The sequence below is a fragment of the Octopus bimaculoides genome, chromosome 6 (assembly GCF_001194135.2).
Source record: "Octopus bimaculoides isolate UCB-OBI-ISO-001 chromosome 6, ASM119413v2, whole genome shotgun sequence".
Lineage (NCBI taxonomy): Eukaryota > Metazoa > Mollusca > Cephalopoda > Octopoda > Octopodidae > Octopus > Octopus bimaculoides.
Window position 1 is genome coordinate 70,372,075 of NC_068986.1, and position 16,657 is coordinate 70,388,731.

The following is a 16,657-nucleotide window of genomic DNA, read 5'->3' on the forward strand; positions in this document are numbered from 1 at the left end:
CACACACACACACACACACACACACACACACACCATTGAAGTGAAAGTATCTGTCATTACAGTATCGAAATGTGATTGTTTCAGTTAGTGGAATAGTTTCATTTTTAAAGTGAAAGTATTTGACGAGTGTTTTCGTTTCATTTTTGACATGTAATACTTAAATACTGGAGGAGATATTATGTTGCTGTGGGCTCGAACTATGCAAGAAGTTAAAAAAATTTTTTGACTAAAACACAACTGGAACCCTAAGTAAGGCATGTGTAAAATTTGAATGAAATTGGTTGTGTAGTTCTCAAGTTTTAGGGATTCACACACACATACACACACACACACAGATTCTCATTTTTATATATAGAGATATATTTATATATACATATATATATATTTATATATACATATATCTATATATATATATTTATATATATATTTATACATATATATGCTCAAAGCATCCTCCTCCACTGCTAAATAAGCTCCCTAGATACAGGAAGTTATCTACTTCTTGTAAGGATCCCCCAAACATTTGAAGAAGTCTATTTTCTGTATATTCTTAGTGTTTATTGTACCAGCACATTTGCCAGACACAAAAACAAATTCCTTTGTTAACATTCCTATAACACCACTGATTCTCTTATGTGTCCATTGTTTGCACTGGATACACCTTATGGAATTTCCATGTACATCTTTTCTAATCAAGCAGAGCCATCTCCTTGAAGAGAGTAGTAATTTGTCTGGTTTCCTACTTACTTGGACTTCAGTCTTTGCTAAATTAACTCTAAGGCCCTTTGATGCCAGGCCATGCTTCCACAACTGGAATTTCTTTTCTAGTTCTGGTGATACAGCTATAAGAACAAAGTCATTAGAATAGAGGAGCTTCCAAGAGCAGCCAATCTTAAATTCCTCTGTTATAGCCAGGAGGACTATGATAAATAAGAGGAGGCCAAGAATAGAGTTCAATATTAATGGACAATATCCACTCCTCTTAAACAACTGCACTTATTTCACTATAATAAAGCCAAAGAGTTAATTTTACCAATAGATATGTTTAACAGCAGTCTTCCAAACTTCTATCACATAAAGCTTTGCTACTATATTAGCACGACTCATCAGCACTATTCCATCTAGATAGCAAATATTTTTCTGAACTTCGTTCCAGGGACATATCCAAAGTGTATCAAATGCATCCATTATTTAGATTGAAGTTGAGTATAGAAATTTTGACAAAAGTAACATATCAATAACAAAGAAGACACTCACTGAACACTACTTGAAAATTAATTTATATTTTCATTCCTAAATACAAAGAAAAATGAGACAAAGAGCAACAAAAACACAAAAAAGATAAAAATACAACACTACTGACAAAAGAATGGTGCAACTTTGCGAAGCACCCATCAAAAATACACTTTTACAAGCTTACCCATGAAATCTGTTGACAGCATTAATGATCCGATTTCTCATTTCTTCAAATTTAACATTTTTTACATTTGGAGACATAAGCAAATGGTCAGCTGGATACTCTTCATTAAACTGCTGCATTACTGAATCCAACTTTTTAACAAACAACGGCTTTAGTCGTGGCCATGGAAATCTGAATTACATAAAATAAATTCAACAAATAAATTTTAACATCTCAACATAAATTCTTATAGGAAACAATATCAAAACAGAAAAATTTAAATATGCTGAGAAACACTATAATGAAATGGGGAGGATGGCATTTATACTAGATAATCTAACAGTAAAGAAGCTAAATCCTAAGTTATGTTCTCAACAAAAGGAGTTTATAAAAACTAACTTTTGTATTCAAGCAGCTAATGAGATGCCTTTAACAAAAATGATGCTTTCCTTTGCTCTCAACAGGCAACATATACATTAAGGTGAAAGCATCTTGAAGTGACAGGTGTCTGAAAGATACCATTATTCCTTTTTTTTTTTTTTTTTTTTTTTTTTTTTTTTTTGTGGTCATATTTCAAGAAAAGTTTTTGGGTATTCATTTCATCACAGAATCTTACCGAAATTCTCTTTACCTTAAGATCTTATTTTCTACATCACTATAATTATTTTCAAAAATATTTGATTTAAAATTGAGCACCAGCAGATAACCCTGGTTTGAAATAAAGTTTGACAAGACAACTTACAATAAAATTTATATATTTTTTGGCTAAAAAGCAAGCCAAAAAAAAAAAAATATTGATATCCAGATTTTATTGTGTGCTCTTTATGAACATCCATAAGATCCCTAACTATTTCAGTTTTGTTTAATGTAAACAGGTTTTTCAGTTCCCAAATTAGAGATTGTTTGACAAGCTTTAAAATATTGTATAAACTTATGTTTCTCTATATTCTTGTAGTTTGTTTTTTTTTTATATATAACCACCATTATTATTATGACATTGGAATAACAAAAACTAAACTAAACACATTGTGGTATTTAGTTAGGATATTTAGTTTAGGTTGACTGTGCCTTTCATCCTTCAAGGGTCAATAAAATAAGCATCATTGAGCACTGGTGTCAATGTAATTGATTTACCCCTTCCCCTGAACTTGCTGGCCATGTGTCAAAATTTGAAAATGATATTTAGTTAGGTTTTCATTCTGGATTAAAATCCATTAAGTTACCTCTTTCATCCTTTCAAAACCAATAAGACAATACATTGCAGTTGAATCGATATTCTTTCCTCAAATGTGGTCTTATTATAGAAAATGGTAGGCAGGCAGAATCAGATATTTTACGAGAGTATTATCTCCTACTCTTTAGACCTTCCTAAAATATAGCTTTTAACTAATGAGAAAACAACTAAAAGTTCATTTTCAAATGATTAGGTGCTGCACACTGTATAAAAAAGCTTTTACTGAACAATTAGAAGCCACACATAGCATCATTGCATTTACCAAAGTCTTATTCCATATAAAAAGTGCTGTACCGGGGAAACAATTCTTTCTATTGCTTGTTTGACTTTCTATAATTGTAAATAAGCACGTTTTGTTTATGAATATTATCAAAATTTGAGAGACAAGTGTAGAAGAAATTGTTTTGTTTACAAAGATTTTCAGAGTTTGAAAGGCGCTTGTTCTTGACAGGAATATAATTGTTAGGAAAATGCTCAAGGTTTCAACAATATTTAACATTATTCAGTGAATTCAAATTCTGGTATATGGCACCACAAGCACAAAATCCCATTTGACAGTGGTCTCAGAATATTTGTGACAGTGACATTCTTTGGAAAGAATGTAGGTCACACAACTTTCACTATATAATGCAAGGGACAGAGACCATTTAATATACCAATAGTTTATTGCATATGTATGCAGACAAGATACACCTTAATTCAATGGAATGCTAATGTAAGTACTACAGTGAAGTGTACAGGCAAGGATCCTGAAATTTGTCATGAGGTACACAGTCATCTTAGAACCTATGACAATGTCATTTCTTAACGAATTTTCTTCATTATGTAAAAATGTATGTTGGTCCACTAATTAGGTCATTTTATACTGAATACCAAGAGATGATATATTTGAAATTACACAAGAATATGCAATTCGCATCTAATTGAATTTTTTAGCATGCAATTCTAACAAAAGCACTATTTGCTTGTTTTCTGAAGCTATTTCAATTACCCAAAATTTGAAATATAAAATACAAGGGTCATCCATAATCAGGTACAAAAAACAAGAGGATTGCAAAGTCTCATCATTTAACATCAACTTTTCCATGGGTCAGATGAAATTTGTTGTAGCAGATTTTCTAAGGCCAGATGCCCTTCCTGTTGCCAATCTTCACTAGTTTCCAAGCAAGCATATATTTTTTCCCATGGCCAGGCATGCTTTTCACAGAAGACAGGGAACAAACAATACTGTTATAGACTTAGTAGCGGAACTGATGTCTGCCATGCAACTGGAAATTAAATGAGTTTCCAGTTCAGAGCTTTCTTTTCTTAATGCAGTATACTCTTAAACAAGTCCTTAGTTGTCCAGGTCAGCTCATATCAAATGGGAACATATAACATGGGAGAAAAATCAAACACTTAGGAACAACCCATAGATGCTATAGACTGGATTTTTAAAAAAATGCTATGGTTTAGTGTGTGTGAGGGGGCTATATCTATCACCTTTTGGGGTTTTCTGGAACTGGTGAAATTGATGTTCAATTTGAATATCTGTGGATTAATATCTGCAGGGATTGTGTGAACATGAAGGAATTCCAGAAGGAATTCTAGTACAAAACATTAAGAAAAGTGATTATGCAAAATGGCCATATACAGTTGACCGGTTCAGAGAAGCAAAAGGTTGTTATAGAGATAAAATATATATATTTAGAAAATACAATGTTATAGTTGAATAACAATGAAAAGTATCACAGAATAAGAATAATGTTATTGCTAATTTCAGGTTGAATTGAATTTTTATATATATACTACTAATGTACAAATAGTAGCATTTCTGTCCTGTGGGTTTGTATCTATATGAAATTATTATCCTCGCTGGAGAGGAGATCAATATAGAACAGAATTCACAATCCTCTTTCAATTTCCAGTCCTATCCCTTTCACTTATATACTAACAGGTAACTAATCGTCTTGAGAAAGGCACAGACATTAGGTTGTTTAATTCCGTCTAGAAGTCTAGTGAGTCACAAATGGCTTGGGCAACAAAACATTTTACTTTAACTTTCAACCTAGGCATACATAGATATCATAAGAGAGGTCAGCTGCCTACTGCACCAGAAAATTTAGAAAAGTTTTCATTAGTACACATTCAGTTGAAAAGATTATCATGTATCTCACCAATAATTGTGATGCCAAGCCATTGCAAAACTGACTCTTTTTTTCTACTAAGAAACCTTTCATTTATGCAGTTGTAAGCTCAGATCAGCCCTGACAAAGCAGATTCACAGTATGTAGATATTCAGTCATTTACTTTGGTAGAGAGGATATAGGTTTCTATTTCAATTTGATGTAGAGAACTGGTTGTTATTACATTTCTAATTAAATTGTACAATCATGTTAGCTATTTTGTAGTTTATTGTTATGACTTTATAATTCTTTCAGCATGCAGTGAATCATTTCTTTTATGTTCAAAGATCAAATCCTACCTTCAATGTCTTTGATCCTTAAGGGGTTAATAAAATAAGTACTGGATTTGATTTAATCAACTGTAGTACCCTTTTGACAAAATATAGTATTGTGTCTAAATCAGAAATCTTTATTAATTATACTCTGAGTTCAATAGAACTGGTAGAGGTGGCAAAGAGCCAAATAAGATATTCTACAACATCTAATTAAGTAGCACACAATTCCGAGTTCAAATTCCAGAAAATTTTGTTTTTACCTATCATCAGTAATATAACAATAAAAATCAAATGCTAAAAGCCACAAAATTAATTAATAGAATTACTTGTGCATAGAAGTTAATAACATTTAAAAATCATCATTTTAACAACCACTTTTCCGTGATTGCATGGGTCAGATGGAATTCGTTGAAGTAAATTTTCTGCAACTGGATGCTCTACCTGTTGCCTACCCTGACCTGTTTCCAAATGTTACCCTACAGTCAGACATGTTTTCACAGAAGATTGGAAATGAAAGATACTACTGGTATAGAAGGGAAACTCATTTACAACTATCAAGGTAAGGAAACACACTCAAACACAAGTTCCTTTCAGATTCTGTGTATTAATTTCATTCACAAAGATTTGATCAACCTGGGGATATACATATATAATACAATGGGACTGACTCCAAAATCATATGGTTAGAAAGCAAACCTCTTAACCACATAGCTATGCCAATGCCTCTAACGTTGAAAGAGAGATATCCTTGATCAGAATATCGGTGATATATAGCAATAGTAAAGAAAACCAATGCATCACAATGTTAAAAATGGTAAGGCATTCTTAAAAAATAACACACAAGCTATAGAGAAATTTAACAGTTAAAATAGAAATTCATATAAACAATAATTAATGCTCTTATGCTTAATTGTTTGTGTAGTACTTAATAAATATAAAGAAGTCCTAACATCATACCAGTCACTTTGAAAAACCAATCTTTAAGAGATTAGGGTGCTTAACAGTAGCCTGATGATGCATATTGGTTGTGCATGTTATATAGTTAGTCAATTACAAATAGAAGAATCGAATTTGAAGATACCATAAACTAAGGAGTTATTTGGAAATTGTATACCAACTGTACAGCTCTGATCAGCATCACATTGCACACATGCACGAGATAAAAGATACTATATTATGATTGATGAAAGTTAGCCCTTAAGTAACAAGTGTGTCTTAAGTTACAAGTACTGATATTACACACAGCATCAAACAGGGAAGCAAGGAGAGGGGCTTATATGAAGTCTGCACTTGAAACATATGTATGTACTGTCTGCCACTGAGTAAGAAGATTGGAGAACCATTGCTGCAGCACATAAGACAACAGCATATAATTTGGGTATACAGAAACTGTGCATTACATTTTCATAGTAAAAGTGTCCATAACAAAGTCATAAAATGTAGAACATAAATATGGAGTCAATTGTAGAGTGGTTCAATGAATATTCATGATTAACATTAAAGAGTTTTTACATTCAATTTATGGATTAACTGATTCAACAAACTATAGCAAGTCATCTTTGTAGAAGGATTTCACTGAAGCAAATGTATTTACAGCCAGAATAACTGTTCTTTATTTCTCAAACAAATGATTCTTATTTATTGGCTAAACTGGCAACATGACCATCCCCAAATACAACAAGATTCCTATATACTTTGATACCTATTCAAGAATTATTATCATTCAAAAATAAACTGCAGGCATCAAAAATCTGATTTGATGGTATTATCTAATGAGTAAAAAAATTGTTTCAAGATCACTTCAATTTGGTTTGAGATAATTTTTACCCTTAAAAATATGTATTTTTACTTAAACAGTGCTCTAAGTACTATCACTAACTAAATACATTTTCTTCCAATATCAATGACATTAGCTTGTTAATCAGAAGGGCAAAAATTTAAGGGAAGAAATTCCCAGAAGATGAAGAACTGTAACTAAACACCCTAAGATATTTTGACTGACATTTTAATGATTCTGTCAATCCTCTGCCTTAAATACTAAAGCTAAAATCCCAACAAACTTAGACGTTATCTTCATTTTTGTATTTGGTTTGCAAGGTTCTTGTGTTGAACCAATTCTTGTTCTGGGAGGGTGGGGGAGGTCATTATATCAATAATAACAATAAACACATGCACTGGGTCAATATCACTTCTTTTCTGCCAGTCAATCAGTTATGTCCGTCGGTCTGTTCATCACTTTGTCTGTTCCCTCTTCACAGCCAGATGGCTGGACCAATGGTTACGATATTTTTCGAGATTACAAAGACGATCATCAGGAAGGTTTTTAACATTAAAATAATCAGAAAGTATGATTGTGATTATCTAACCAACAAACTAATTGTTTGTTTGTCAAAGCCCTTTCATCACTATTTGTGACCTCATCAATGACATGCCCTCTCTCTTGCATGTGTTTGAGTAAAAAACCCTCCCAAAACACAATTTGATATTATCTTCATGATAAAATAGCCATCCATCACATCAGCAATATTTCTACACACGTTTTATATTCAATAAATTTCTAGCACTTTTCAATTCATATTTTACTCTTGTCTCATAACAAAATAACACTGAAGTTTTACTCCAGTCTAAATCGTAAAGCTCAAATGAAAGAGAATATAATACACAGCTATAAATTTCCCTAAGAATGCCTAAAGTAGTTTCCTGAACTGCTAAAAAAACCAAATACCCCACTCCTAAGAACATACAAGATAATGTTGTCTAAAAGATATGAACAGACACACCGGATATTGTCCAGCAAGAGACAAAAACAAAACAAAAAAGGCTACTTATAGCTATTGATCATAGGCTAATGCTGAATTTAGTTACATCTGTCATACTTGTACTGAAGGTTTCAACATGTATAACAAGTTCGGCAAGAGTTTAAAATTTTAAAAAATAATTTTAAAAAGATTTTTCAAGATTTATTAAATGCTCAGGGCACCACTGAATCTGTGTAATCTATCAAATGGATACCCTTATGCATACAATGTTAAAATGCACAAATAGTAAATGTTAGCTACTATCCACCACATATACAAGACTAGTCTGAAATTTTTGTAAACCAAATAATTGCAATGTAAATATTAAGTCAAAATAACACTAAACTTATATGCACATGCTGTAACTAATGAAAGTAATATCTTAACACTTAGAACTTATGTAGTAAAAGGCAGTCAATATTATATCTTACTATAATGGGCGTTATGTCTGTCTATCTGTTCTCTTTTCACGGTCAAACAGCTGAACCAATGGTCATGATGTTTTTCAGGATTACAAAGGAGGTAATCAGGAAGGTTTTTAGTGCAAAAAATATGAAAAAGTATGATTATTTAGTGGATAATGAGTTTTGTATTAATAGATCACATATGATTTTTCTTTTTGCTAAAATTCCAGCAATGAGGATTAACTCTGGATTTCCCACTCCCATATAGTTCATGAATTTAGAGGGTTTAGATTTGTGATACCATCCCTTTATTTCTTTATCATAGATGGGTAGATTTGCTATCTTACTATAATGGGCATTATATCCGTCTGTCTGTTCCCACTTCGCAGCCAGACAGCTGGATCAATGGTTATGATATTTTGGGGGATTACAAAGATGATCATCAGGAAGGTTTTTAGTATTAAGAAATCAGAAAGTATGATTATTTCATGGATATCGATTTTTGAATTGATAAACCACCTTCACATTTTTACTAAAAATGCACCGACCAAGAGTAACTCTGGATTTTAAAAATTCACTGACCACAAGTAACTTGTGGCCCCATCATAGATACGAAGAGAGTTGCGAGGACGGTTAATAGCAAAAATAAAATGGAAAAGGTGTGTGTGATTATTTAGTGGTTATTGAAGTGTGTCAGTCTCGAGCAGGATTCGAAATGGCTAATTGAAGCAGCTGTTGTTTACATCTCAGTTTTGTCAATCAAAATAACCCATGGTACCAGAACATCCAGATATTATTCACATAGAACAGTGATAGCTAAGTCTTGGTTTGATTTCTTGCAACCATAAAGATGGCACTCGCACACTCACAGCAAATAAGGCACAGGGCCAGACTTTAGATTGTGTAGGTGTATTTTCACCTACACCAATGTTTACACAAGGTCAATTATACGTTGCTATGAGTAGAGCAGTGGACTCCAGTAATTTAAAAAGTAGTGTCAACCAAACAGAAAATGTTGTCTACAAAAAAGTTTTGTAATCATATTGATATTATTGAAGGGAATATGAGTAATAATTTAAATAAGGACATTTATGAACTTTGAATGAATAAGAGTATAAACAAGCATAAAATAGTGTAAACAACTAAAATAAAAGTAAAACTAAATAACATTTTTTTCTTAATACTTTTTGGGTAGTAAAGGAAAGCTCTGGCTTTTGTTGGGAGTGGTCCACATAATGATACAGAGGTTGGGAGCTTATTTCAGTTCGAGAGTGAATTATCACATGTCAGTCGCAAACACATCATATAGCTGCAATAGAATGCTATACCACCAACAATAATGTGATTTCTCTAAGACATCACCCAGTAATCTATCAAGTCTATTTACACATTTCTCAATACATATTGCTGTTATGACTTCACTCCATTTTATGCCTCAATCATAGAACGGTGGATTTGCTAGAGCTTGTAGTATCTGCTTTTATTATAAATAACATAGTAAAATACCAATTTTATCAATCTTGGAAATATTGACTTCACAACTCCAATTATAAAACTAAGTCATCAAGGTAAAGAGACAACACTTTGGAACTGATGAAACTTACATCATAATACAAATAAACACTTTTGTCTATTTGTGTGTTAGCAAGTCCCAATCTTTAATATCACTTCCATAAACATTTCTGATGCTGGTATGCGACAGAATATCAAACTAACAAGTTATGTGATAAATGCTAAACTGTATTATTCTTAGTTTTTTTTTTAATTCAGAAAGTTGGAAAATGTTTTGAAACATATTGCAAAACTGAAATGAAAAATAAAATGCAGACATTCTCTATCAACTATTTTGTGAATATACAATAATGAAAATAAGAAACTAAAATGGACATTAAGAAACTATTATGTTTCAATTATCAATCTCATTTAAAATGCAAAGCATGACAGCAGCTATGTAATAAAGTTCAAATTTCCAAGCTGTTAGTATATCATTATTGTTTAAAGACAGACTGAACAAACATAAATACCAAACATGAATGATATAAGCAAGGTCAACCATTTCAGTATTTTAAAGCTTTAAGGCATGAATAAAACAAAGAAACACTGTCTCTTTACTCTTAACATTTACTAATATGCACAGTTTAATCTGATATAATCAGGCATAAACACACTGTACTGTATAAAATTTATTTATGCATATGATAAAAATAACTAAGATAAGAAAAAACCAGTTCAATTAGTTCTATGAGAAAATGATAATATCGACACAAGGTCATCAGCTTTAAAACTACAAAAGGAAGTTTTGAACTAAAATATAAAAAAATATGAAGTGATATAACTAAATAACAAAAGATTGTACTTTGATAATTATTGCTTTTGCCAAATCACACCCCATTAAGTAAAAAAAGATTCATTCTGAAGAAAATTTCTACAAAAGAGCATATGGGTAAGTCTTAAAAAATATTTTTAAAAAGTTACCATTTCATTGCATATTATTTTCAAAACTGTATCGGAGGAGGCTTCGTGTAGGTTCTGTTTCAGTAGCTTTGTTTACATACAGATAACTCACTTTCATTGAGAAAAAGGTCTTTAACAATTAGATTCCTTCTCAACTGTGGGAACAGCACAACAGGCAACAAACTCAATGTATGTAGTTAGTAACTACAGCAGGCAACAATCTACTAACATACTTACTCTTGTATAACATCACTCATTTATACAGTTCTATATTTAAGAGATGAGGAATTAGTTACATTTGACGGATATTTCTCCTCATCTTGTTTGTTGTTAACACAACGTTTCGGCTGATATACCCTCCAGCCTTCGAAGGCTGGAGGGTATATCAGCCGAAACATTGTGTTAACAACAAACAAGATGAGGAGAAATATCCGTCAAATGTAAATAATCACTCATTTATATATAATTTTCAAACTTAATATGGTGCAACAGAATTCAAGAAAAAAAATTTCCATTGTGTATAATGTGAAGTGAATTTCAGTATTTTTATACATATTTAAAACTGAAACAAACTGAATGAAAAAGTAGATATGTAAGCATATAATATATATATGACAAAGTAGATTTATAAAATATTTAGTTACACCATCTTACATACATTTCATTAACAAAAAATGATTATTAGTTATTTAATGTAAATTATATAGTAAAATTGCATTATCATTTCTTCAGAGAGACAGAACATTCATACATAATATCATTCAATCAGAGATAGTGTTGCCATCACAGGAATAGCAACCATCTACATTAAATCAGGCTGGGAAGGTAGCATATATCTGGTATTAGGTAAAGAGAAATCTTGTTAAAAAAAAAAAAATAAAGATTAAGTTTTGCATAGGTCAGATGGAATTTGTTGAGGCAGACTTTATATAGCCAGATGCCCTTCCTGTAGCCAACCTTAGCGGTTTCCAAGCAAAGTAATACTTGGTTATGACCAGATAGGTTTTCTGGAAGGTTAGAGATGAGGAACACTGCATGTCTGTCTGATGGTGACATTTGTTTATAACCATCGTATGTAATGTATGCATGTATGTGAGAGAGAGGCTTCATGACTATGGAAAGTCAGAGGCATGCAAGTGCTACTATGAAAGTCTATTAAATGTAAAGGGTGCACAGAAGAATGAAAGTTATCCTAACATGGGACCAGCCATTATAGTTGATAAAAGCAATTAAGTAAATGGAAGCAGGAAAAGCCTCTGGGCCTTCAGGAATTACTGATACTTAAAATAAATAGTAGTGCAGGATATAGCCTAGTTACCTGCTTAGTCAGTCAGGTTGTAAAGGAAGATGTCATACCAAATGACTAACACAACAGCACTATAGTCAACTGCTACAAGAGTAAAGGAGATGCCTTAGATAGAATTACAGTGATATCAAATTGCTTGACTAATTCTTGAAAGTTACAAAGAGTTATAAGCTCATTTGATTAGAGAAACAATTAGTCTAAATGAAATGCAGTTTGGTTTTGTGTCAGGAAAAAATATTACAGATGCCCTCTTCTGAGTGAGACAGCAGGTCTTGGCTAAAAGTAAGCCTCTGTACTTAGCATTTGATGACCAAGAGAAAGTTTTGAACAGAGTCCCTCATTCTCTGATCTGGTGGTCACTTAGGAAGCTAAAGGTAGACAAGTGGCTGGTGAAAGACGCATGCTATGTACAGAGGTGCTGTCAGTAAGATAAGAGTCAATAGACATAGCAATGAATTTAATGTGCAAGGAGTTCGTCAGGGTTCAGTTCTCAGCTTTCTCCTTTTATCATAGTCCCTCAGGCCATAACAGACGAGTTTAAGACTAGTTTCCCATGGGAACTGCTAAATACTGATGACCTTGTTCTTATAACTAAATCTGTAATCAAAAGGCCTAAAAATTATCTTAGCAAAGACCAAAATTTTAGTAAGTAGAAAACAGACAGAAGAAAGGAGTTGGTAGGAATTCTATAGGGCACTTAATGCAAACTGTGGACATACAAAAGGTGTAGTGATAGCACAGGCAGGTTAACAGAGAAAGTAAACATTGTGTGCAGCAGATATGCAGGAGCAATAAGTACTAAGAACACAAGAAATAAATTTTCTCAACTGCTCAGAAGGATCCCTATCTACTAACTCGAGGTAGTAACTTCTGTTATCTAAGTGACCTAATTAGCAGTAAAGGAGGTTGTTCTGAAAGTATAGTTGATAGAATAACTGGTTAGAAAAAATTCAGAAAGCTATTACTGCTGTTGTTAAAAAAATGGTTCATTTGCAAAGTGAAGGGCAGATTTTATGACTCTTGTGTATGCACAGCAATACTACATAGCAGTGGGATGTGGGCTCTAAGTGCAAAGAACATGCAAAGACTAAAAGGAAATGGAGCTAGTATGCTCTATAAGATGTGAAAAATCAGTGTGCATGAATGATAAAGCACAAAATATGTTGAGACAAAAATAGGGCAAAAAAAGAATTAAATGTTCTGTGCAAGAGAGAAGTTTGTGTTGGTGTGGTCATGTGATAAGAACAGCTGTATAAAGAGGTGCCAATCATTTAAGGTGGAAACCCAGGAAGACAGAGGTCAAAATGGTGAAAGCTGATCTCAGGACTTAGAACTTCAAGGAGATGACAAACAGAACAACTCACCCATCTCATAAAAACTGAAACTCTGGAAGCACAATATTTACATACACAATTCGGCCCCACACCTAATTTCCTCACCCTTCCTCTTCACCTCTTCATTCTCTATTACTAATCACTAGCCTAACTGCAAGATTTTATTACTGTAATAAAACGAGAGCAGAACTAGATATTTTTTGTCACTTGTTTGTGGTACCAGTTATCTTTCTCACTATCTGGAACCACTTCACTTGATAACCATCCTTTATTCATCACATTGTCCCTCTTTATTCACAGTTTACTTTGTTCGCTCCACTATCTATGCTACCAAATTATCACTCGCTCTTCACTTCCTGTTAACTTACCCATGTCACCATACATCCCTCACTTTCCCAACACACATCTTTCTCTTCAATCATTCTTACAACCTACCCAACCATACGCTATCTCCCTTTCACTTATCATTCTCCTGTCTACTGTATTATTACCATCCTGCTGCACTTCTCCCTACATTAGTGCAAATAAGCATCTACTCCCCACCAACTTCCCCAAAATTAAACTAATCATTAATCATCCCTCCACTATTTACCACATTCACCTCTATACATTTCCCACTCTCTAGTCATCTACTCCCCACTACATTCCATCCAACTCAACTTTTGTTCATCATTCAGTATATTCACAACCCAAAATCATTTTTTACCAGTGTTCTCCATACACTCTTGCTACCCCTATCCAGATTTTCTCCCTGTTCTGCAGCGAAGACCTAAGACATCATCACCACCATCCTCATCTTACTTTCCAGTTTCACACCAATTACTCCCACCAACTTTTGTATACTGTGAGCAGTCATGTATCTCTTTTACAGCAAGAAACCAGTTCCAGTCATGCACTTACTCTAACTTTTCATTACCTAGTATAAAGCTGCTTCCCTCTCTAGTGAGTTGATGAGGATTTTAGTCTTGCAAGCTACATAGCAACCTCACTAGTGTTGGTGCAAAAAAAAAAAAAAAAAAAAAAAAAAAACATTCAATACCATCTGCAAAGTGGTCGACATTAAGAAGAGCATCCAGGTGAAGAAACGGTTCCAGAGCAGACATTGATCAGAATGCAGTGCTCCTGCCAATTGGATCCAGTCAAACCATCCAACTCAGGTCAACATGGAAATCAAATATTAAATGATGGTGATGATGAGAGCATTAGTGGTGAGTGTATGTATGTATATGTAGGTGGGAGAAGGCACAAACATGAAGTAAAAGGGAGAGCAAAAGAAACGAGGGTGGGGTGATCAAAGTATATGCAAGGATATGGGTGTGAGATGTTACTGCATGAAAGAACAGCATGAATAATGGAACAAAAGAGGGGGAAAAGGTGGGAGTTCAAGGACAGGAAAGAAAAGTAAGAAAAGAATGAGTGAAAATTGGAAAAACGTAGAATTGAAATACAGATACGAAAATGTTGGTTCTCTAAGAAGAAAAGTGGTGAGGCACATGGAGATGTGTAAAGTGTATAAATAGAAGGAAGAAAAATGTGAAAATTGAACAAGAACAGTGAGAAAGAGAGGAAGGAAAAGATAAGAAGTGCTAGCAAAATAGAAAAGTTGAAGGGAAATTAATTAGATACAACACTGACATAAGAAAAAATTCTTTCAGTTCTGTGAGAGAAGAAATTTAAAAACCAAACAGAACACTGATAAGTCTGGATAGGTTATACAACAGGTACAAAGTCCAAGGAGGAAAGAATGTCCATAGTATAGTGAGAAACTGACAGTGGTACATGTGTGAGCATGTGTGTGGGTATTTGCTTATATATGTAGATATTAATATGATGTGCATGTGTACATAATCATAATTAAATGCCCACTTTTCTATGCTTACATGGGTCAGATAAAATTTCTTGAGGCAGATTTTCTACAGCTGGATGTCCTTGTTTACACATACACACACACACATACATATATATATATATATATAAAATTTAAAGTGTGCTGGAAAGCACTGCATGTTATCAGTAACCAACATATCTCTGGATAGGCTAGTGTACATATCGTGCATTTATAAAATCAGAAAACATAATTGCATTTTAATGCTTTATATAATATGCACATGTTTCCAAAAGCCAATTGTCGCTTTTATGCAACTTATTAGCCTGCTGCATAAACCACTTGCCTCACTTACTCAGTAATACTGAAGAAGAAACTCAGATTACACAACAGGCCAATCGTCTTGCATAACAATGACAATCGGCTTGAGAAACCCATACATGTACATAAAATAAAGACATTAATCATATCTGTTTTTATTGAAATATGCATATATGCATCTGTGTGTGCAATATATAATGTATATGTATACTTATGAAGACATAGGACTAAATACTGACGACTGATCTCAAAATGCTGAGTTTTACTGAGAAGATAAAAGATTGATGATTCATTGCGCTTGAGAAAACCCATCTGCCACAGTTAAAGTGATGTTCTAAAATCATTGTTTATGACTATACACTCACTGAGCCCTGCCTCTGCACTGAATCTGACCCTGTCAAACCTTCCCCACCACATGTATACACTATATATATACATGTAAATGTAGAAACTAAATATAAATGTGTGTGCATATATATATATATATATATATATATACATACATTAAAAGTGAAGTTCAATCTTGCTTGCTTGCAGTGTTACACAGCCAAACTGGCGCATAATGGGAAAAATACTTTGAAAGTAAAGTGGCCCTGAAAACAAGTTTTGCGTAAATCAGACTAGTAGTTATTGAGATATTCAGGGTTTGGGGGTATAAATACCCAAAACAGTGCATAATGGGAAAATACTCCAAAAATAACAACCCTGAAAGGGAAGAAACCTGTCCATTTATGATGGGCAAAATATTTTTAAGTGAAAATGATTTTAAAAATACGGTAAATAATTCGTAAAAGACCCATTTGTAACCTCAGTGTGAAATAGTTTTTCTCCCTGGGCAAAGTTTAGAGAGCTCTTACCCCTGCTGGCGACAAAGGGACTCTCACTCAGAGTAAAAGGCAGACTGTATGACGCATGCGTACGAACAACCATGCTACATGGCAGTGAAACATGGGCTGTAACTGCTGAGGACATACGTAAGCTCGCAAGGAATGAAGCCAGTATGCTCCGTTGGATGTGTAATGTCAATGTGAATACCCGTCAGAGTGTAAGTATCTTGAGAGAAAAGCTGAACATTAGAAGCATCAGTTGTGGCGTGCAAGAGAGACGATTGCGCTGGTATGGACATGTGGTGAGAATGGAGG

The 16,657-nt window shown here is 33.4% G+C and overlaps 2 protein-coding genes across 6 annotated transcripts in view; one reads left to right on the forward strand and one right to left on the reverse strand.

The window, feature by feature from the left end:
• Positions 1-16,657, reverse strand: part of LOC106868173 (serine/threonine-protein phosphatase 4 regulatory subunit 2) — a 39,206-nt gene that overhangs the window by 13,483 nt on the left and 9,066 nt on the right. The window contains exons 1-2 of one of the 2 annotated variants that reach the window (XM_052968850.1): positions 10,751-10,887; positions 1,421-1,591 (exon numbers count right to left, since the gene is read on the reverse strand). In XM_052968850.1, the coding sequence (XP_052824810.1) occupies positions 1,421-1,539 (119 nt within the window). In that variant the 5' untranslated portion in view covers positions 1,540-1,591; positions 10,751-10,887. Of the gene's footprint in view, positions 1-1,420; positions 1,592-10,750; positions 10,888-16,657 lie in introns of those variants that run through there. The other variant, XM_014913317.2, reaches the window with a different exon arrangement.
• LOC106880743 (uncharacterized) overlaps positions 10,527-16,657 on the forward strand; it is a 118,003-nt gene continuing 111,872 nt past the window's right edge. For 2 of the 4 annotated variants that reach the window (XM_052968852.1, XM_052968853.1), the window contains exon 1: positions 10,528-10,718. In XM_052968852.1, the coding sequence (XP_052824812.1) occupies positions 10,715-10,718 (4 nt within the window). In that variant the 5' untranslated portion in view covers positions 10,528-10,714. Of the gene's footprint in view, positions 10,719-16,657 lie in introns of all 4 variants that reach the window. The other 2 variants (XM_052968851.1, XM_052968854.1) reach the window with 2 other exon arrangements.